Here is a 23,964-nt window from a genome sequence, read left to right on the forward strand (position 1 = left end):
TGGTCCTCACCTTATGACCACAATTGAGCCCAAAATTTCTGTTCCTAAGCAAGACAGTTGTTAAGTGAGTTTTGCCCCGTTTTACGCCCTTTTCTCGCCACAGTGGTTAAGCGAATAATCCCTGTAGCTGTTAGGTTAGTAACTCAGTCATTAAGTGAATCAGGTTTCCCCCCCCCCCCCTTTGACTTTGCTTTCCTTGTCGGAAGGTTGCAAAAGGGGGTTGCATGACCCCGGGACGTTGCGACTTTCATAAATATGAGCCAGTTGCCAAGCGTCTTGAGTTTCGCTCATGTGACCGTGGGGATGTGAAAAATGACTGTAAATCGCTTTTTTCAGTGCTGTTGTAACTTCGGACGGTCACTAACCAATTCAGCATTTCAGGCCAGCCTGTCTCATTTATTTTTTTTAACTCTTTGCTGGTTTCCCACCATTATTTCTGACCAGTTCGTGTTTCATAAAAAGTGGCGTGTGGCCTAGAGGTGGAGCTCTCGCCTCACAATCAGGAGGCTGTGAGTTCGATCCTAGGTAGAGGCATACATATTTCTTTGTCTCGGCACCATGAGAATATATCTGCCGAATATAACGCAGCACTGGTGACAGGAAAGGCATCTGGCCAGTAAAACACACTGCTAGCTCCATTCAGTTGACCAGACTCCACCGGGCCAGAGATTGTGAGGTGGTTAAAAGAAAAGGACTTCCTGTAATGGGTGGGTTATATAACATTGAAGAAACCTTGGCTAAATAATGCATATTTTTTCTTGGTTTGTTCTCTGTTGAGGCTTGACCCATCACTTCTCCAGTGCTTACAATCAATTGGGCTCTCTTAATTCTTCTGCATAATGACTACTGGATGCATGATAAAATATTCATTTTCAAATGCCTTCTGGATTAATTATCCGTGCCTAATATACTGGTGTCTACAGCTATTTTTTCTGTTAGCTGGGCTCAGGTTGAGGCTTTGGATTTTGGGTTTCAAACAAGCTCTCTTTTCTTGTTTCCTATCGCTGATTTTTATCCTAAAGAACATTCCCCCACACACATAAAGCTTATTCTTCAATTTACAAAGGAGGTTTCCTTTTCTCATGTTTAGTCAGTGCTATATCTCCATTTTCCTCCCGCCAACCTGTATCTGTGAGAACGTATTGTTCCAAAACTGCAGCTCAAAGGGTCATTGTTTGCAAGCAGCATAGTACATATTAAATTATCTTATCTCTCTAAATTGAGATCGCACCCAAAAGATATTGGTGACCCTACGTGCAAAGTTAATCCTAACCTGTTTTTACACATTACGCTGAGTTTTTCTTTCTTTCCTTTTCCCACCCTCTTTTCTTTCTTCCCCCTTTTCTTTCTTTTGGAAAAAAAAGAAAAGAAAAGGTAACCTCCTTTGGAAGGAAAGTCAAAGAAATTATCTTTCGTAATTTGATCTCAGGAAAGAGGGCTTTATTTAATTTAAAAAGCCATTAGCATAAGTGCTGATAACTTTTTAAAAATAGAAACTTCATTTTCTAGGTTTGGGGGGGAATTAATTAAAAAAAAACTTCTCGGTTGCCCTTGTTAGAAAGCCTTATTAAAATATAACTGAATTAGTTTTAAAATGTGATTAATAAGTACAGGTTGTCTCGCTGCTTCGTTCTTTGGATTGCTATCAATGTACTGTAAAATGGACAGGAAGGGGCCTAACTCGATTCCAGAATCTCAAATGAGTTATGGGGTTTGGCTACTTTTTGCTTCTCTCTGCTAAATCTTTCCTTGTTTTGACCAAGGGTTATGGAGACACTAACAAACACACATTAGTCCCAAAACCCATTTTTCTTTATTTCAATGGCTGTGAATTTTAGTCATTCACAGCCCGCAATGTGTCTCAAACAGTTTGTAAATAGTCCCATGGAAGTCTGTCAAAATCCTTCAGGATAAGTCTGATAAGCACTCACCTTTATCTTCCTTGAAATGCTGCCAATGACTAAATGTCCAATTAGTTATACGAGGCCAAAACAGAATACAAATTCAACACCGAACTTTAGGCACAGTTGCTTCCTGCAAAGGTTTCTCTACCTTTGCACTTCCTTTATAACTTATGGGAGGGCCAATCACCTCCAAGCCTTACTCCCAAGTCTCCCCTTTTGTCTTAGCTGTTCTTGCCTTCTGGCAGCTCTGTGCACATGTGCGCACTGGGAACAGGCTCCCCCTGTTCCTCTTCCTTGCTGCTGCCAGATACTGGAGGCTCTGGAGTCAGCACATAACTCCCAGATGGTCCTGGCCCCATCTCTGTATCGGGTGCAGGACCCTCGTCCGAATCCTCCCGGACTCCTGGACTGGCCCGTGTTCCTCCCCACTGTCCGACTCTGTTTCTGTCTCTGCAGGCTGCTGACAGACCGCAACGTTCCTTAAGGCAAGGATAAGAATGGTGGGAAAGACCTTAACTTATGACCACAATTGAACCCAAGGTTTCTGTTGCTAAGCAAGACAGTTGTTAAGTGAGTTTTGCCCAGGGGGTGGGATTCAGCCGGTTTGGATCAGTTCGAGCGAACTGGTAGTTCTGGTGATCACTTGGCCCCGCCCAGCCACTCCTGCCCTGGTCTGCCCTATATTTCCATGTTTTGCAGCCCAGCTGATTTTCGTGGCACGGTGGGTTTGCCGCGCCTCAGCTGTTTTACTCACCGGGGCTGCAGCAGAAGGTGAGCTTTAGAGCTGAGAATGGGCAGTTTTCAAACACACGGTTTTGATCCCCCCCCCTCTCCCCCTCTCTCCCTCCCCTTTCCTTCCTCCCTCTCTCTTTCTCTGTCTGTCTCTTTCTCTCTCTCTCCCTTTCCCACTCTCTCTCCCTCCCCTTCCCCCCTCTCTCTTTCTCTGTCTGTCTGCCTGTCTGTCTCTCTCTCTCTCTCTCTTCCCCCCTCTCTCTCCCTCCCCTTCCCTTCCTCCCTCTCTCTTTCTCTGTATGTCTGTCTCTTTCTCTCTCTCTTTCCCCCTCTCTCTCCCTCCCTCCCTTCCTCCTCTCTCTTCTCTGTCTGTCTGTCTCTTTCTCTCTCTCTCTCTCTTCCCACTCTCTCCCTGCCCTTCCCTTCTTCCCACTCTCTTTCTCTGTCTGTCTCTTTCTCTCTCTCTCTTTCCCCTCTCTCTGCCTCGCCTCCCCTCCCCTCTTTTCTGTCTGTCTGTCTGTCTCTTTCTCTCTCTCTCTCTTTTTCCCACTCTCTCTCTCCCTCCTCTCCCCTTCCTCCCTCTCTCTTTCTCTGACTGTCTCTTTCTCTCTCTCTCTCTCTCTTTCCCACTCTCTCCCTGCCCTTCCCTTCTTCCCACTCTCTTTCTCTGTCTGTCTCTTTCTCTCTCTCTCTCTTTCCCCTCTCTCTGCCTCGCCTCCCCCTCCCCTCTTTCTCTGTCTGTCTGTCTGTCTCTTTCTCTCTCTCTCTCTTTTTCCCACTCTCTCCTCCCTCCTCTCCCCTTCCTCCCTCTCTCTTTCTCTGACTGTTTCTTTCTCTCTCTCTCTCTCTTTCCCACTCTCTCTCCCTCCCTCCCCTCCCTCCCTCTCTCTTTCTGTTTCTCCCTCCTCCTCTCTCTGTCTCTTCCCCCTCCCTTCCCCTCCCCCTCTCTCTCTCTCTCTTAGTGTGTTTGTAATTGTTGTCCTAATAGCCGGAATATGGCAAAAAGGCAGAATAACAGACTTGGAAGGGACCTTGGAGGTCTTCTAGTCCAACCCCCTGCTTCGGCAGGAGACCGTATGCCACTTCAGACCAATGGTTCTCCAATCTCTCCTTAAACATCTCCAGCGACGAAGCACCCATTACTTTTAGCGGCAGGCCGTTGGATGGATGGGCGGATGGACGTCCAGTCTCTTCTTAAAAACCTCCCGTGTTGGAGCAGCCACAACTTCTGGAGGCCAGCAGTTCCACTGGTTAATGGGTTCTAAACGTCAGGAAATCCCTCCTTCGTTCTAGGTTGCTTGGTGGGTTTCCATCCATTGCTTCCTGTTCTGCCTTCTGTTGCTTTGCAGTGGAAATTCCAGTTGTGGTTGTAAGCCGAGGACTGTCCGCAAATAACAGAATAACAGAGCTGGAGGGGACCTTAGAGGTCTTCTAGTCCAACCCCCTGCTCAGGCAGGAAACCCTATACCACTCCCAGACCAATGGTTCTCCCGTCTCTCCTTAAACCTCTCCAGCGACGAAGCGCCCATTACTTTTGGCGGCAGGCCGTTCCGCTGATTAATTGATTTCACAGTCAGGAAATCCCTCCTTAATTCTAGGCTGCGACCCCTTAGCTATTGGAGCACTGCTGTCCTGTCTCACACACACACACACAACCACACCCACACACACACACACACACACACAAGTCCTTCTGCCGGGCACCTCTCTAGTCGAGCCCTTCGGTTGACGTGCCCGTATTTCGACACGAATATAAAGATTGAGATGCAGACCAGAACTTCCGCAAAGCCATCATCTGCACCCAGCATAAACAAACATTCGTGGTCTCTCCCGTTGGCTGCTAATGCTTTGCCTTTCGAGCGCTTGTAGGGGAGCGTTCAGAATGCAGAAGAGCCTCTGCAAGCGGAATCTGGAGCTAAATAAATCTCGTTTTTCGAGAGGGGCTTTCGTGTCACGATTTAGCATCTGTTACTTTTACAAGCGCTGAATACGTTGCCGGAAAATTGTGGGGTGTTTTCCCTCCACACCCCATTCCCTCCTCGCAGATGGGTGAGGTTTGAGAACTGTGGATTTGAGACCAGGGCAATAAGAGAGAGAGCTATGTGCATATGCGCATTTGGTGCATCCATCAATAAAATGTTCGTCTTTTCAACCAGGGCTCTCTTTCTATTTGACTTTTGTAGTTCATGTTGAGTTCCCTTCTTCGGAGGGAGGGGGGGGAAAATAAATAAATCTATAGGGGGAAAAAAGTACCATCCCAAGGTGAGACCTGAAATCCTTTCTTTTAGTGAAAACGTTAAGAAAAGTCCAGTGTGCCCTCCGGGTCGTTAAAAAAAAGGGAGTTTTAATGTGTCAATCCATCCATCCATCCCTCAGAATAGAGCTGGAAGGCACCTTGGAGGTCTTCTAGTCCAACCCCCTGCTCAGACAGGAGACCCTAGGCCAGTGATGGCTAACCTGTCCAGCACCGAGTGGCCAAAGCACGCACACATGCGGGCATCCCCACAAATGCAACACACGTGTTCCCTACACATGCGTCAGAAGTGCTCTTCAGCCGGTTCTGACCGGTTCTGGAGAACCGGTAGCGGAAATTTTGAGCAGTTCTGACAACCGGTAAATCCCACCTCTGATTGGCTCCGCGCCAAGCCCATCTCTCTTCTCTGCCTCCCATCGTGTCCCAGCTGATCGGCTGGGTCTTCTTTGGTTGCCCTACAGAGGAGAACGGAGCTGGAAGGCAGGTCAGTGGAGTGGGGAGGGAAGGGGGATTTGGCAGTATATCCTTCCCCTGCCGCGCCCGCCAGGCCACGCCAAGCCAAGCCACGCCCACCAAGCCACGCCCACCAAGCCACGCCAAGCCACGCCCACCAAGCCACGCCACGCCCACCGAGCAACGCTCACAGAACCGGTAGTAAAAAATATTTGAATGCCATCACTGCCCGCCTCCTCCTGCACATGCGCAGCTGAAACCCGAGAACCAGCTGGCTAGCAGGAGGCACGCGCATACGCGCGGCGAAGCTAAGCTGGTGCGACGGCTTGCATGCCCGCGGAGAGGGCTCTGCGTGCCACCCATGCCATCCTGGGCCTGTACCATTCCAGACAGGTGGTTGCTCAATCTCTTCTTAAAAAAACCTCCCGTGATGAAGCATCCACAACTTCTGGTGGCACGCAGTTCCACGGGTTCATTGTCCTCACTGTCCTAAAGTTTCTCCTTAATTCCAGGTTGCTTCTCTCCTTGATGAGTTTCCATCCGTTGCTTCTTGTCCCGATTTCAGGGGCTTTGCAAAATAAGTTGACCCCCTCCTCTTCTTCGGGGGCAGCCGCTCAAATCCTGGAATATTTCGAAACGACTCCTCCTCCTCCTCCAGCTGATCCTAAAAAGAGGTGCAGGAACCTCCGCCCTGAAAGTTGGAGGGTTGCTTTCTCTTCCGTTACCTGCGCAGGTAGGCCCGCGATCCCGTCTTGCCCCTCTGCTGTCCCAAAGCCCCGTGGCTTTGCCTTGCGCTCGGGCCTGGTGCCTCTTGGCAGCTGGCATGCCCGCAGCCGCTCTGACTTACATCTGAAAAGGGCTCCAATAATTGCTCATTCTGTTCCGCGACGTTTGTCAGGGACAGATGGTCGCACTGAATGTTTAAAACGTCGGAGACCTCTGGATGCTCCTTCTGCTTCCCGAGGCCAAGTTTTTGCCAAAATTGGAAGGGGTGGGTGAGAAGAGAGCAGCCCACCCAGCTTTGCAACAGACTGTGCTTGCAAACTTTTTCTTATTCCTTTTTGCAGCTAATTGTCCTTTCTCTCTCTTTCCCTCCCTCCTTCCCTCCCTCTCTCTCTCTCTCTCTCTCTCTCTCTCTCTCTCCCCGTGCGCCTCTCTTCCTCAAAGAAAGAATCAATATGTTATTACAGACTGGCACACGGAGCAAATGCCAACTGCTCTGGCGAATGAATTAATGATTTTAGTTTTGTTTTTTTTTTAAAAAAAAAAACAACTCCTTTTGGCCCGGGAATAGGGCCCACATATGGCCTGGCAGGAGAATGCTGGGGTAACAGGAAGGTGAGCCTACAGTTTATCAAGATTATTTTAAGTGGATTTTATCTGGCTGGTTGTTGAAATAACTTTCTGCCTATCACGCTGCTCTTCGGGGAGCGGCAATGATAAGGCCACATTTAAACTTTTGAGTGGGTTTCCCTAGAAATTTGGAGGCTGAGAACAGAAATTGGAATTAAAAAAAAATGCAGATCATATGCTAGACCCTTCTGCATTTATTTATATATTTTTATCCCACCTGTATTATTTTGTACCTAAGTCAAGGGGGCAAACATATCCAGTACTCCTTTCCTCTTCCTTTTTCCCCCACAACAATCCTCTGAGGTAAATTGGGCTGAGAGAGAGAGAGAGAGAGAGACCAGCCCAAAATCACTCAGGTGTCTTTCATGCCTAAGGTGGAACTAGAACTCACCGTCTCCTGGTGACCGGCACAAATTGACCCAGGTGTTTTTCATATGTAAGGTAGAACTAAAACTCACAATCTCCTGGTGATTGGTCCAAAGTCACCCAGGTGTCCTCCATGTCTAAGGCAGAACTAGAACTCACCATCTCCTGATGATTGGCCCAAACTCACCCAGGTATCTTTCATATCTAAGGCAGAACTAGAACTCACCATCTCCTGATGATTAGCCCAAAGTCACTCAGGTGTCCTTTATCTGTAAAGCGGAACTAGAACTCCCCGTCTCCTGGTGATTGGCCCAAAGTCACCTAGCCAGCTGTCATATCTAAGGCAGAACTAGAACTCACCGTCTCCTGGTGATTGGCCCAAACTCACCTAGGTGTCTTCCATATCTAAGGCGGAACTAGAACTCACCATCTCCTGATGATTGGCCCAGAGGTTGGAAGGGATCTTGTAGGTCATCTAGTCCAACCCCCTTGCTTAGCAGCGTAAATCCTGGGCTCCATTGGGGTCGTTAAGTCGAGGGCTTCCACCCGATCCTTCCTTTCTCCGTCCAACCTGAAGAAATCTGGTTTGTGGACGCTTGTGGGCCTGCAAATCGTGGCTTCTACGCCATCAATATTTTAATTACTCTATGAATATTAATGCCCATTGTGTCTCCCCTTGAGTGGGTAACACACAAATAATGAAATCATGCAAATAAGACCCTAATGTGACACTTTCCCTCAGTCTCCATTACAAAACAAAAACCAAAAAAATGCAGCATTTTTAGTTCTTCCATTATTTATGCAACTCTTCCCGTTTGTTTTTGAGGGTTTAACAAGTGGTCTTGAAGACAGACGGACAGACAGCCTTCTCTGAAATTGGGGACATGGTCATTATGAAGAATATCATCATTTCTTTCTCTCTCTTTGTTTTCCTAAGACGTAGCTTACTTTTTATATCTATCTGTTTGTCTGTCTGTCTGACTGTCTGTCTGTCTCTGTCGATATCTATCTATCTGTATCTGTCTGTCTATCTATCTATCTATCTATCTATCTATCCATCCATATCATCTATCTATCCATCTCTCTCTCTCTCTGTCTGTCTGTCTCTCTCACTCTCTATATAAATATCTATATCTATCTATCTATCTATCTATCTATCTATCTATCTATCTATCTATCTATCTATCTGCATCTATCTATCCATCCATCCATCCATCCATCCATATCATCTATCTATCTATATCATCTATCCATCTCTGTCTGTCTATCCTATCTATCTCTATCTATCTATATCTATCTATCTATCTATCTATCTATCTATCTATATCATCTATCTATCTATATCACCTATCTATCCATCTCTCTCTCTCTCTTTCTATCTATCTATTTATATCATCTATCTATCCGTATCTATCTATCTATCATCTATCTATCTATCTATCTATCTATCTATCTATCTATCTATCTATCTGTATCTATCTATCTATCTATCTATCTATCTATCTATCTATCTGTCTGGCTGTCTCTATCTATCTATCTATCTATCTATCTATCTATCTATCTATCTATCTATCTATCTATCTATCTATCTATCGGAAGTTGTCGGAGTTCCATCCTTGGAAACTTTCAAGAAGAGACTGGACTGCCATTTGTCAGAAATGGTGTAGGATCTCCTGCTTGGGAAGTGGGTTGGACTAGATGACCTACAAGGTCCCTTCCAACCTCTGTTAATCTCTGTCTGTTTGTCTGTTGCTGTGGTTGTTAAGTGCACTTCTTCTGTTACTAACAAGGCTGTTCCATGAATCCAGCTTCCCCATTGACTTTGCTTGGCAGAATATGTTGTGGTTAGCCGGCAGCAGGTGTGGATGGCTGAGGAGAGCGAGGACTCAGATGAGGGGCCAGGACTATTAAGGAGTGGACGGCTGCCTTCGGAGATTGGGGGGGCTGGCAGCAGTGATGAGGAGGTTCCCGAGGAGCCTGTGCCCAGTGCGCACGCACGCAGGGCTGCTCGAAGGAAAGAACAGCTGCAGCAGCACGGGCGACTCAGGAGTAAGGCTGCAAGGTAATGGCCCCTCCTTCAAGAAGATAAAAGGCAGCTGTGAGGAGAATGTTCTTTGCAGGAAGCAAAGACATTTTGAAACTCAGCCTTGTGGACATTACAGTATCTTAAGTTGGACTCTTGTGTTGTGGAATATTTCTTATCTGTGATTCTTGGCAGTCTTGTACAGTTTTGTCAAGGTTTGTGCTTATCAAAGTTAATTAGTTTGCAGCAGCCTTTTAACCAGGGATTCGTAAGACTCGTTAAAAGGTTTCTGTTCCCTTTGGTTATTATTTGTCTTATTGTAAAGGGATTTGGGTCAGAACAGAATATCACAAAAGGAGATCAAATGATCCCTGGGACACTGCGGCCGTTGCAAACATAAACCATTCCACTGTCGTAAATATGAACCATTGATGCCAACTATCCTAAATATGAACCATGGCCATTTTGATCATATGACCATGAAGAAGCTGCAACATTTGTAAGTGTGAAGAATAGTTTTGGGTTCCTTTTGTTTCCGTGCTGTTTGCAGCTTCTAATGGTCACTAAATGATCCCTAAATGTAAGTCGAGACACACAGTCAGTAAATCCTAAAGAAGTTTTGCATCTGGGGGACCCCCTAGTCCTGAGATCCTTCCCTCGATTTCCCTCCATTGACAGGGAAGAAGAAATAAACATAATTGTCAAGGCAGACCGGCGTTGGAAGAACAGATTTTTCCGGCAAATGTCAAACGAGGCACACAGATTGGAGAATTCGAGAGAAAAAGGTCAACTCCCAAAGAGAAATCCAACACAGAAGACGGGGTCGAATAGCCAAGCCGTTTTTCGTCATCTTTCGCATTTTTGTAAGGAAATTTGGGAGGGGGGAGAGGATGGAATCGTTTCACCTCGTATGAATAGAGATTAAAGCAGAAGCGGAAGAAGCTCCTGGGAGGAGAAGCAAAACCTCTTCAAAGAAAAACCAGAAAGTCTAATTGCCTCCTGAGAAAAAGGAACTTGGGGACACCATCTAGTGCCTTAACCACTAGGCCAAACTGATTCTTCCCTTTGACCTGGAAGCTGTTTTATTTTTTTTTCCCCAGGAAGGGGGCTTGTAAATGGACATTTTTGAATCTATATCTTGATGTATAAAAGTGAAATACCCCTCACGCATCATCACAAAATCTCCAGAACCGTAAAGCCTACAAACTTGAAATTGGGCAGGTAGGTTCCTCTTGGCTTCTAGGAGCTCACTAAGAAAGGATTTTTCCAAATGACCATCAGAGCATTTAGAGCATTTCCTATATTGTTATTATTATTATTAACATGCTCTGATGCTAAGGAGTTCGACTCCCTGACCCCACCTGAAAAGAAATCTCTTCCAAATGCAAAACACAAGCAGAGGTGAGGAGTTTCAGTTTCAGTTTTAGTTTCACAGCACCAAGCAGCTTTAGGACAGAACAGTTGAGCTAAGCCACGCCCAGGCTCCTTACTGGCTCCTTGCTCACACAGCAAATACTGTTTCACTTTCCAAACAGCCCTCAACTCTCTCACACACTGACAAGACACTAGCCAGATGAATACCAATGGATGCTGGTAGGCAGAGGCACAACCCACCCCCCCCATATTTTCCTTCCCAAAACTATGCCCGACTACATAGTTTCGTAGCGAAACACAGGTACCGAGCTAGTGTATGTATATAGATAATATAGGCGCAGTGTCAATTAGTAGCATGTATTGTATCTGTATAAATGCGACCATGAGAATGCATGGAGAAAGTGAGTTGTAGGATTTAGTGCAGGGGAGGAAGATTATTTGTGGGTGAAAATGACCTTGTTGTAACATTTCCAGCAATTATCACAAGAAGACATTACTGCTTTTTTTTTTTTTTTTTTAAAGGCAACACAACATTTTGATTATTTGGAGTGATATTCCCGAGGACTGAATATGGAATAAAGCTTCATTATAAATGATGTTGCCTGGACATTGCTTTGTATCGGACCTGGCATTTATCCTCGCTGATCCTTGGGGAAATTGACATTTCTTAACATACAAGCATTTCCTCTGTCCCTACTCTTCTCTTAAGGGCAGGCTGATTATCTCTAAACAAAATGGAAAACTTGGCTTCCTGGAAGCCCAGATGGCCCAAGCTCGCCTAAGTTGGCAGATCATTAGGGAAAACAATGGTACCCCGGGATACAATTAGTTCTAGGGAGACGATTGTGCGATCCGTTTTCCAGCGAGCCTTTTCTGGAAAGCCCGGAGGTCGTTTGATGTGGAAGATGATGCCGTAGTGACAGAAGAGAGAGTCTTTTGGCAAAGTTGGGAAGTCGAAATGAGCATCCCAGCTCCGTTAGAAAAGAAAGGGCAGAGCTGTGCGGGAATCGGAGGCGGAACCGGTCTGGAAAGTAGGGTGGGAATTAGATATTATTCACTTGCAGGTTCTGAATCGGCGTGGGGAAAAGGCACTGGGCAGAAAGTTGTCTTCACGGTAGAAGAGCATCTTTGTAGCTCAGGGTTGAACTGGGAGGACCTTGGTGGTCTCTCTGAGCTGGGTGGTTTTCTTGGGGACCTTTCATGGCCCAACTAGGTAACATCATCAGTGCTAGAAGGGGGTGGAGTTTATTAGGAGGAGGAGGAGGAGGAGGAGGAGGAGGAAGATTGGGGTTTTGATGTTCTCTGACCTTGGTTATTTCCTTGCCGACATTTCATGACCCAACTAGGTAATATAATCAGTGTTAAAAAGGAGTGGAGTTTATTGAGAGGAGGAGGAGGAGGAAGAGGAGGAGGAGGAGGGGGAGGAGGACTGGGGTCCTTGGTGCTCTCTGAGGTTGGTGGTTTTCTTGCAGACATTTCATGACCCAACTGGGTAACATCATCAGTGCTAGAAGGGAGTGGAGTTATGGAGAGGAGGAGGAAGAGGATTGTAGGGTCCTTGGCGTTTTCTGATCTTAGTTATTTCCTTGCAGACATTTTATAACCCAACTAGGTAACCTCATCAGTGCTAGAAGGGAGTTTATGGGGAGGAGCAGGATTGTGAGGTCCTGGGTGTTCTCTGAGCTTGGCTATTTCCTTGTAGACATTTCATGACCCAAATCAGGAGGCTGTGAGTTTTGATCCTAGGTAGAAGCTAATATTTGGAATAGACTCTCCTGCTCCACCAGGAGGTTGGACTAGATGACCTCCAAGGTCCCTTCCAACTCTGTCTTCTATATGCTATGCTAACTAGGTAGCATCATCAGTGCTAGAAGGGAGTGGAGTTATGGAGAGGAGGAGGAGGAGGATTGTGCAGCCCTTTGTGTTTTCTGATCTTAGTTATTTCCTTGCAGACATTTCATGACCCAACTAGGTAACATCATCAGTGCTAGAAGGGAGTGGGGTTTGCTCTCTGTTTCTATACAAGTAGTTTGCCCTGTCTGTGTTGATGGGAGTTTCCTTGGTGATTCCTCGATTAGGCTATTCTTTGCTGAATTTATAGTTCCTTGACTGGGGTATTGATTATATCTTTTAGCTTTTCAACTGCCCCTTTTGAATGATGTGTAGTCACTGTTTATCTCTATGTACCAACAGGAGGGAATATTTCTACTTTTTCCACTGCTGTCGTAACTTCAAACTAAACAAATAATCGCAATTCGAGGGCTACCCTCGCGGCGATGAAAACAAGCAGCCAACATCCCCCAAAATTACACATATTGCTTCCGCGGTGAGGTTGTCCCTCTCGCTTGTCGGTGCTTTTGTTGTAGTTGGTTGTTTTTTTTTTTTTAAACAAATTTGTCGTCTTTCTGCGTTCTCAGACCAATCTCAAGAAACATTTTTGTGTCTTCCGGAGATCCCCGCCTGCATTGAAATTCGAGGATTAAAGCGATAAATCAAATTAACGCCGTGTCTGGGGTTTTTTTTCGGAGGCGGCTTTGGGAGCGAACGCACGGGAGGGTTTAAAACGTCTGGTGTAACTTTGAGTCTCGGGCACAATGCCGCATGGAAATCAGGTGTGTGTGTGTGCTTGTGTGTGTGTAAGTCCATCTCGAGAGAATTACGAACGAACAGGTTGAATAACGCCATCTGACAGTTCACCATCGCCGCAATCTGATCCTTGGCTGCTGCAAATGGGAGTTGTGGCTTTTGTGTGCTCGGTTGGCACAGACAATCCATTTAGGGATCCCTCCGGGGGGTGGGCAGGGAAAAAGAGATGTATTATCCAGATTCTGGTTCTACGCGTGAGTTGATAATGTATTAATTCCTGCTTCTTTTGTGTTTGTATAAGTTACGCCTGGTTTTTCTCCCCTACTCGTTCTTCCAGATTGATTGAGAGATTACTACCACTCAAAATAAATGAACAGGATTTGGCTCTCTGTGGAGGTTTCGGCAGATAGACAGACAGACAGACAGACAGAGATAGAAAGAAAGACAGATAGATTGAAAGATAGAAAGAGATAGATTAGATAGGTAGGTAGGTAGGTAGATAGATAGATAGATAGATAGATAGATAGATAGATAGATAGATAGATAGATAGATGATGGACAGATAGATATAGATAGACAGAAAGATTGATAGAAAGAAAGAGACAAAAAAGATAGATTGAGAGATAGAAGAAGAAATAGATAAACAGATAGAAAGATTGAGAGATAGACAGATGACAGACAGACAGATAGATAGAAAGATAGATAATACACACAGAAAAATAGATAGAAAGACAGAAAGATTGATTGAAAGATAGATAGAAATAAATAAATAGACAGACAGACAGAAAGATAGATAGAAAGAGATAGAAAGAAAGATTGAAATATAGAAAAAAAGAAATAGATAAATAGATAGAAAATAGGAAAATAGATAATAGATACACAGAAAGATAGATGGACAGACAGACAGACAGACAGGCGGCAGGCAGACAGAAAGACAGATAGATAGAAATACATAAATGGATAGAAAGATAGATAGATATAGAAAGACAAACAAAGACAGGCAGACAGGCAGATCCAGTGGTGCAACTCAACCGGCGTAACAACCGGTTCGGTGAGCGTGCACTTTGCTTGTGCACAGCATTTGGAAAAGACCATTTTTTAGCTCTAATACTTACTTTCTGCTGCAGCCCCAGTGAGTAAAAACAGCTGATGCGCCACAAACCGCTCTGCCGTGCGAATCAGCCGTGCTCAACAAGGATATAAAGCACAGGAAAAGGGCAGAGGCCAAATGATCACCCAGTTCTCCCCTGGATAGTTTTGTCTATTTGTCTATTCATCTATTTCTGTCTGTCTGTCTGTCTGTCCATCTATTATCTATCTCTCTGTCTCTGTCTGTCTGTCTATCCATCTATTGCCTGTCTATTTCTCTATCTGTCTGTCTCTTTATCCATTTCTTATCTGTCTGTCTGTCTCTCTCTCTGTCTCTCTATCCATTTATTATCTGTCTATTTGTCTGTCTGTCTCTCTATCTATTATCTGTCTGTCTCTCTATCCATTTATTGTCTGCCTGTCTGTCTATCCATTTATTGTCTGTCTATCTTTCTCTCTATCCATTTATTATCTGTCTGTCTGTCTCTCTATCCATTTATTATCTGTTTGTCTGTCTGTCTGTCTCTCTCTCTCTCTCTCTCTCTATCCATTTATTATCTGTCTATTTGTCTGTCTGTCTCTCTATTTATTATCTGTTTGTCTCTCTATCCATTTATTGTCTGCCTGTCTGTCTATCCATTTATTGTCTGTCTATCTTTCTCTCTATCCATTTATTATCTGTCTGTCTGTCTCTCTATCCATTTATTATCTGTTTGTCTGTCTGTCTCTCTCTCTCTCTCTATCCATTTATTATCTGTCTATTTGTCTGTCTGTCTCTCTATTTATTATCTGTCTGTCTGTCTCTCTATCCATTTATTGTCTGTCTGTCTATCTCTCTATCCATTTATTATCTGTCTGTCTGTCTCTCTATCCATTTATTATCTGTTTGTCTGTCTGTCTGTCTCTCTCTCTCTCTCTCTCTCTCTCTCTCTATCCATTTATTATCTGTCTATTTGTCTGTCTGTCTCTCTATTTATTATCTGTCTGTCTGTCTCTCTATCCATTTATTGTCTGTCTGTCTATCTCTCTATCCATTTATTATCTGTCTGTCTGTCTCTCTATCCATTTATTATCTGTTTGTCTGTCTGTCTGTCTGTCTGTCTCTCTCTCTCTCTCTATCCATTTATTATCTGTCTATTTGTCTGTCTGTCTCTCTATTTATTATCTGTCTGTCTGTCTCTCTATCCATTTATTGTCTGTCTGTCTATCTCTCTATCCATTTATTATATGTCTGTCTGTCTCTCTATCCATTTATTGTTTGTCTATTTGTCTGTCTGTCTGTCTCTCTATTTATTGTCTGTGTCTGTCTGTCTGTCTATCCATTTATTATCTATCTAGCCATCCATCCATCCATCCGTCCATCTCTTATTCTTTCTCTTTTTTCGAACAAGACCACCAAGGATCTCTTAGCTCCTCTGGCAAAAGTGCAACCGATTTATTAAATTTCCCTCTGAATGGCTCCGAAACTGGCACGATTCCTTCAGCCTTTTTGAGGTTTCCAATCCCTTAATTGCCGCATTTAATCTACCTAAAATTATCCATGTATGAAGAGGCCTTTTTTTAAAAAAATGGGCTTGATTGACCCAGATTGCAATGATTACAGCTACTAGGTAATAGGCAATTTCAAAAATAGCCTATTCCTAAAATTCCAGGGCTTGTTTTTTCTTCTTCTCCATTATATTTCACTTCTGGTCATTAATAAGCCTTTTGTACATCTCTGAGAGTCCTTGACTTATGACCAAATTTAAGAGCATTGTTAAACAAGGCGGTTGAAGTCGAGATATCTTAAAATGGCGAAGGGTTTTGAGAAACACTGATCCATAGGATGGATTGCCTCGGTTTTCAGAGTCCTTGACTTACAACAGTTCATTTAGTGACCGTTCGAAGTTACAACGGTGCTGAAAAATGTGACTTACGGCTGTTTTTAATCACAGTTACGGCCTTTGTGGCATTCCCCAGGGTCACATATTGGAAAGTCAGTCGCTTGGTGACGGATTCATTTAATGACTGCTGCGTCAATGTTCCAGAAAATCTCCACTCCAACAAATAACTCCAGGACAGACATCCTCTCAAAAGTTCTTTTTTTGTTTCAGTAGTAAAACTGGCACATCTGGGGGAAATCTAGAATCTGAAAGTTCTGGATTTCCTTGCAATAAGTAAAACATTACAAATCTATCCTCTGCGCTCATCATCAGATCACATGCCCCAATCACCATCCGTCCCAACTTGAGACAGAAATAACATGACTGTGATGACCCAAAGGGGCGTGGCACAAAAGCAACAAAGTCACAAAAATTGGCAAAGTCCCTTTAAATCTTCCAACTTGGCCCCCAAGGTCCAGTTATCATCGGCTGGAGAAATTAACTCTCCCAAGAATTCCGTCCAAACTCAAAATACATATAAATTATAAATAAAAACCAACACTGCAGCAATTCATGAGACAGGGCAGGATAAGGGATTGATGACGTCCAAAGATAACAAACTACACACACTTAGGAGGACGCCAGGACTCAGATAAGACTTGACAAAGCAGAATAATTTGAACGCTTTGCTTCCAGCAACTTTGCCGTGCGCAGTTGGCCCTTTTAAAAAGTCTTCCCAGCTGCAGCCAATGAAGGGGATCAGGGCCCTTGCCTCCCCGTAAACCATGCAATGCAACTCACATTGTTCCCTTCTCTGTTCCTCCCCGCGTGCCCTACGATGAAGAGGGGTGGGCCTCAATGCCCATCGGGTTTGTACCTTTCTTCTGTTTCCTCCACAGCCACCGGAGCCACCCTCCCACTCCCTGCTGTTCCACCTCTCCCTCGGAATCAGAATCCAACAGGGACATGACAATGACCTTGACTTAGAAGAAGAATGCTCTTCTGTCTAACCACATACACTCCAAGAAACTCCCCCGTTCCCATTTTCCCAGGCTCAAGAAAGTCGCAGCGTGGAAGCGCCTGGTGCTAATACGACTTCCGAAGCTGACACGCTGCTTGTATCCCAGAGACAGGAGATCACTTTTGCAGCCTTTTTTCTCATAGTCTGCAATGCAAACACGAATATGACAAATGCTTCCGTGGTGGAACTCAACATATTTTTTACTACCGGTTCTGTGGGTACGCACTTCACTCCTGACCGGCGCTACCAGATCGCTCGAACCGGAGCGAACCGGCATCGTAACCGTCTCTGAAAGGCTTCCGGATGTAACGTTCCCTTCTTGTACGTATTAGATTCATTTCCCATCAAGATGAACAGCCTGGCAACATTTTCCCCGTGGAGTTTGTGTCGGAATCAAGGCCCGTACCGCAACAGCGCGTGCGCCGCGACATTTTTGTGCATTTGGTGCACTGGGGATTTTTCGGGAGCCAACCCCAAGTAATAAACACGAGATGTGACAAACTCATTCATCATCCTGGCTTGGAAGAAAACTTTACATTTTTTAAAACCGATTATGGATCTGAGAAGAGCCCGCGTGCTTGTGCGCACGTCTATATCTAGGCCTTTGATTGTATTATATATAACGTATATTTGATTATGTTTGAGACATGATATATCTCACTTATCAGATGATAAATGACAGTGAAATTGACCCTCCGACCTTACAAAAATGAAAGCAGGCAGGGCTATTCTTCATTTTTTTATTTTATTTTATTTTATTTTTCCCTCCTGAAACAGATGGAGTGGCTTTAAAATATTAAACAGCCGCTCCCAGCATTCAGGATTTAGAGAATTTGAAACAATGGCCTATCGGGAGAGTCGTGGTTAAGATGGAATATAGGGGTTGAGGTTGGGAAGCAGAAACTGACCAAATAGCCAACCGTAAAATTATATTTCAGAAGCCAATCCATGCACGATAAAACATTGGCTTTGGTTGAAGTGGTGACAGTAGAAATGAATAAATTAGAACAAGAGGGATGATGTGTTGCTGAACCTAAATACAGCCAAGTCCTCAGCTCACAATAGCTACATTAGTGACTGTTCGAAGTTACGATGAGTTGTAAGTGACTTACAACTGATCCTTGCACTTACAACCATTGCAGTGTCCCCACGGTCAGCGTGATCAAATTCAGATGCTCGGCAACTGGTGTGTATTGATCATGGTTACACCATCCCACGGTTGGGTGATCATTGTTTGTGACCTTCCCAGCTAGCTTCCTGCCAGCAAAGCCGATGGAGGAAGCCTGGATTCACTTAATGACCGCTTCTCTTACTTCACAACAAGTTCTGTAGAGAGAGAGGTTTTTTTCCTGCAGACTGGAAGGTGTGTGGTTTCGCATGCTGCCTGCATCCCACGGATTGGGCCTCGCTTGTTGGCGCGGCCCAGTTTTTGGCATATCATGGCGGCCTGCTGCTGCTCCACAGATATGGCGGTTGGCAACCTCTGTGTTAAAGCATTTACACCAGAAGTGTCAAACTCAAGGCCCATGAGCCAGATCCAGCCTGTTGGGGGTATTTAGATCTGGCCCGCAGGGCTGTCCTAGAAACAGCGAAGGACCGGCCCGTGGTGCCTCAGCCAATGAAAACGGAGCTCAGGAGGGCTGCACTCAGTTTTCGCTGGCAGAGGGTTGCAGGAGGCCGTCCCAGCCTAAAACGGAGCTCGGGAGGGCTGTGTGTGACTGTGTGTGGCCCTCCTGAGCTACGTTTTTGCTGGCAGAAGGTTGCAGAAGGCCGTCCCAGCCAAAAATGGGGCTCGAGAGGATCATAAGTGGCCATATGTGGCCCTCCTGACTCCATTTTCGCTGGCAGAGGGTTGCAGGAGGCCGTCCCAGCCAAAAACAGAGCTCGGGAGGGCCCTGTGTGACAGTGTGTGTCCCTCTTGAGCTCCGTTTTCGCTGGCAGAGGGTTTCAGGAAGCCGCTACAGTCAAAAACAAAACTCGAGAGGACCGTGCGTGGCCGTGCATGGCCCTCCTGAGCTCTGTTTTTGCCAGCAGAGGTTGCAGGAGACCATCCCAGCTGAAAATGGGGCTCGGGAACCCCATTTTTGCTAGCAGAGTTCTCGGGCCACCACAGGCTCCCCCAACATAAGTGACATCCCACATCCACCCCGGCCCCTTGAGCTCAAACACAACCCTGATGCGGCCCTCCATGAAATCGAGTTTGATACCCCTGACTTACTCCCAACCAATTCTATTGATTTATGGATTACTTTTATATGCGCCTCCGTCTCAATTTTTCCAGCAACTCCAAGCAGCTTGCAATACTAAAACGGCATAGTGTTGTGGTTCGCCAGCAGCCTGTGCAGACGGGAGTGGAATCGGATAGTGGGGAAGAATGGGGACCAGTCCGGGAGTCTGGGGAGGATTCTGATGAGGGTCCTGCGTTCGATGCAGAGATGGGGCCAGGACCATCTGGGAGTTATGTGCTGCCTCCAGAGCCTGGCAGCAGCGAGGCAGAGGAACAAGGGGAGCCTGTTCCCAGTGCGCATATGCACAGAGCTGCCAGAAGGCAAGAGCAGCTGAGACAAAAGGGGCAACTCCGGGTGTAAGGCTTGGAGGTGATTGGCCCTCCCATATGATATAAAGGAGATGCAAAGGGACAGGAGCCTTTGCAGGAAGCAACGTCGCTCGCTCTGTTCGGATTAAACCTTGAAGCTCTGTGTGGACTTTGTACTTTGGTTGGGTTTTTTTATTTATTTATTTCATTTTGCACTTCTGTTGTTGGTAACAATTCAAAGGAGAGAAAGGTGGGTGCTTATCTCGAGGGACTCATTACCGGCTGGGAATGCACATAATTCCCAGCAACGAAATAAAACAAGAGTTGTTTGGACTAAGCGTGAGCTTAATTACAGCCTCGGGAAGCCTTGGTCAGAACACATAGATGCAAAAACATGACAATCAGGTTTCACCGCAATTAAATAACGAAAGGATCGATTGGGCAGCTCTCCGCAGCTGACGTTCCTGGGAAAGGAAATGGATTTATTTAATTATAAAGGGGTGTGTGTGTGTGTGAAGTTGCTCTAGTAGTTCTTCATCCTCAAATCTATCACTCCCAATAATACTGATTTATACCGGATGAGTCACTCTAGGAAAATTGCCTTGTTTTCCTTTGCCTTCTGCCTTCTATTTCTCAGCACATTCTGCACCCGGAGGCTTAAATGGGCCCTCGGGTAAATCAGGCCGGGAAACGCGCCTCCTCATCCCACGCTGAGAATCAACAATTGTTTTCCAACAAACCCATTTCCCTCCCTCCCACCCCCAATTTCCTACTGAGTTTCTGTTGTGTGGGCACCTTGGTGGATAAGGGAGTGGAATTGTTGCACGTGCTTTTCCTTGGGGGGGGGGAGCCTAACGGGGAGACGTGCGTGATCTGTAATTACAGCCTGTTTTTTTTTAAAAAAAAAAACCAAAAAACATAAAGAGGTCACTGTTAAGTTGCTTCTCCACCCCCCTGGAAGACTTTAGGGAGAATGAAAAGGGCTCTGCAGGATGACGTCTTTCTTCCGTTCCATATTGACAACCATAATTGATTCCTTTGGCGGTTTAAAAAAAATAAAATAAAATCAAAGCACACTTGGTAGGTTGTTATTCCTCTTTTTCCTTCTCCTCCTCCTCCTCCCATCCTCCTCTTCCTCCTCTCCTCCTCCTCTTCCTCTCCTCCTCCCATCCTCCTCTTCCTCCTCCCCTCCTCCTCTTCCTCTCCTCCTCCCATCCTTCTCCTCTTCCTCCTCCTCTTCCTCCTATCGTCTTCTTTCCCCTCCCCCTCCTCCTCCTCATCCTCCTCCTCCCTCCTCCTCCTCCTCCTCCTCCTCCCATCTTCCTCCTCCCTCCTGCTCCTCTTCCCATCCTCCTCTTCTTTCTCCTCCTATCCTCCCATCTTCTTCCTCCTCCCTTCCTCTTCCTCCTCCTCCCCATCCCCCTTCCTTCTCCCATCCTTCTCTTATTTCTCCCTTCTCCCCCCTCTTCCTCTCATTTCTTCCTTATCCTCCTCTCCTCCCATCCTCCTCCTCCTCCCATCCTCCTCTCCCTTCCTCTCCCTTCTCCCTCTTCTTCCTCCACTTCCTCTTCCTCCTCCTCCCACATCCCCTTCCTCTGCTCCTTCCTTTCTTCTTTTCATCCCTCCTCCTCCTCCCATCCTTCTCCTCCTCCTCCCATCCTCTTCTCCCTCCCCTTCTTTCTCCTCCTCCTCCAATCCTCCCCTTCCTTCTCCTCCTCCCCCATCCTCCTCCTCCTCCTCCTCCCATCTTCCTCCTCCTCCCCATCCTCCTCCTTCCTCTTCCTGTACCTCATTCTCTTCCCCACCTCTCCTCCTCCTCCTCCGAATATCTTCAGTTTTCTTAGAATTTTTATATATCTGTTGGCCAGATACAGCTTCATAGTATTGCTTGGAATTGTGTTTGGCTGTCAGAAAAAAACAGAACAGCCAGATAAATTGGAGACGGGAAGGTAAGGTGACCTCACCCATGAAGGTACTTCCAAATTCCAAATATGCCCACCTGGGCAAAACCACCCCCACCCCCCGCCCAAACGCACCTGTCCTTATATTGACTACAGTTCCGTTGAACCCAAATGAAAATAGGTTTGCTTTGTGAGATGTCCATGTGTTTGTCTTGGAGAAGAATCCGAGTAGGCTTGTAATCCGGGCAGGTTGCGCGGGTGGGGGGGGGATTTGTAGATCATCTGGCAATACACCAGGTGAACCCATTGATTTAAACCTAGAAATTGTTTTTTTTTTAAAAAAAAACCCACAAAATTGCCTGCAAATCAGCACCTGGGTTCCTAATGTTATTTTTGTCCTTTTAAGGAGATCCCGACGACAACTTGATCGAAGGGGGCGGGACGAAGTTTGTCTGCAAGCCTGGAGCCCGGAATATCACAGTCATCTTCCACCCCCTTCTGAGGTAAACCCCCGCCCACTTCCTTTCTCATAGAGAGAGAGACAGACAGACAGACGGACAATGTATGTACAATATATGTGTGTGGAGGTAGGTAGGTAGGTAGGTAGGTAGGTAGGTAGATAGATAGATTAGATAGACAGAGATAGATAGATAGATAGATAGATAGATAGATAGATAGATAGATAGATAGATAGACAGACAGACAGAGAGAAGTAGAGAAATAGAGAAATAGAGAGAGAGAAATATATATAAACAGACAGACAGACATAGAGAGAGAAAGACAAAGATAGCTGTAGATAGATAGACATAGAGATAGATAGGTTGACAGACAAAAATAGAGATAGATAGATGATAGATAGATAGATAGATAGATAGATAGATAGATAGATAGATAGATAGATAGATATAAACAGACAGACAGAGAGAGAAAGAGAAAGACAGAGAAAGATAGCTGTAGATAGATATAAATAAACATCAAGATAGATAGGTAGACAGACAAATAGGTAGATGATAGGTAGGTAGGTAGGTAGGTAGGTAGGTAGGTAGATAGATAGATAGATAGATAGATGTAGAGAGAGAGATATATAAACAGACAGACAGACATAGTGAGAGAAAGAGAAAGACAGAAAGATAACTGTAGATATAGAGATAGATGGCAGACAAATATAGAGATAGGTAGGTAGGTAGGTAGGTAGGTAGAAACACACACACAGAAAGACAGATAGAGATAGAAATAGAAATAGATAGGTAGATGCTAGATAGATATAGATAGATAATAGACAGAGATAGATTGATAGATGAAAGAGATAGAAAAAGATAGATAGATAGATAGATAGATAGATAGATAGATAGATAGATAGATAGATAGATAATAGATAGATGAAAGAGATAAATGATAGTTAAAGAGAAAGATAGATAGGGAGAGAGGATGGATGGATGAATAGAAAAATGTTATAGATATTAATATAGATATAGATACACAATTATAATATAAATGCATAAATATATCACATTTTTTACTGGGTTTGTCTGGACGTTCCATTTCTTTTTGGCGTATCTCTGGGCTGTTTATTGCAAAAGCCACGTAATGTGACGTTGTATCCGTCCGTATCTCAAACCCTTTTCTTCCATTGGAAAGCGCGAGAACATCAAGTAGCTAGGTAGCCTTTATGGTTGCATACCTGGGCTTAAGGATTCGGGGACAATGTTTGTAGAAAACTCAGAAGACAGGAAGTTTCTTTTATGCTTTCTTCAAAACCCACGTGGATGTTTTACTTTAGCTCCCAGCATTTAATTTCAGGTTCTCTAGGGTTGTTTCTTTTGGGGTGGGTGCCTCAGAAGGTGTGTTTTTTCCCCTCTTTTCTTAATTTATTTGGATGATGGTGATGGTGACCATCAAAGGAAACATCTTCCAATCTCAGGCCTCTGGGAAGTACTCGATAGTTCAATTAAAATGGCAATCCAGTCTAAACTTCTGCCCAACTGTGCAACTTAATCATAATAAGGCTAATGGCTTTCCGAGCGTGCTTTTTAAGATACAAACAAGTGACTTTCCCCAATAACGATTACTCTTGTAAGTATTCAAATGCAACATATTTATTCAGTAAGTTTATATGGCCTCCCCCATCTCGCTTTGCGTGATTCTGGGCAGAGTTACAAGAATTAAAACAGTATCAGCAACGATGAACACAATGCAATGCAAACAAATAAACAGAAAACAAGATTGCAGGAGATTTGAGTAGGAAATGCCAAACGCTGATAGATCCTTCCGTCTGTCAGCCAACCAACCATCAACAGGAATGGGAAGGTCTTGTACAGTCATGTCAGCCATGATGGTTCAATCCAAATTTGAGGCCTGGTGTGAGCAACTATGGCAACTTCTGTGGATTTCAACTCCCAGAATTCCCTCCCAGAATTGCCTACCCTTGCTCTAGTCTAGGCCATATGCTTTTATATGGCTCCTTATGTAAAGGATACTTACATATCCTTCTTTCGAAGAACTTTAATGCT

At 45.0% G+C, this 23,964-nt stretch overlaps 1 protein-coding gene across 1 annotated transcript in view; it reads left to right on the forward strand.

Annotated features, from left to right (window-relative positions):
• EXOC4 (exocyst complex component 4) overlaps positions 1 to 23,964 on the forward strand; it is a 367,177-nt gene that overhangs the window by 197,382 nt on the left and 145,831 nt on the right. Inside the window, exon 10 of the mRNA XM_087935338.1 lies at positions 21,861 to 21,957. Coding sequence (XP_087791464.1) covers positions 21,861 to 21,957 — 97 coding nt within the window. The remainder of the gene's footprint in view (positions 1 to 21,860; positions 21,958 to 23,964) is intronic.

Source organism: Pseudonaja textilis, chromosome 5 (assembly GCF_049901715.1).
Source record: "Pseudonaja textilis isolate UNSWEBS1 chromosome 5, rPseTex1.2, whole genome shotgun sequence".
Classification (NCBI taxonomy): domain Eukaryota; kingdom Metazoa; phylum Chordata; class Lepidosauria; order Squamata; family Elapidae; genus Pseudonaja; species Pseudonaja textilis.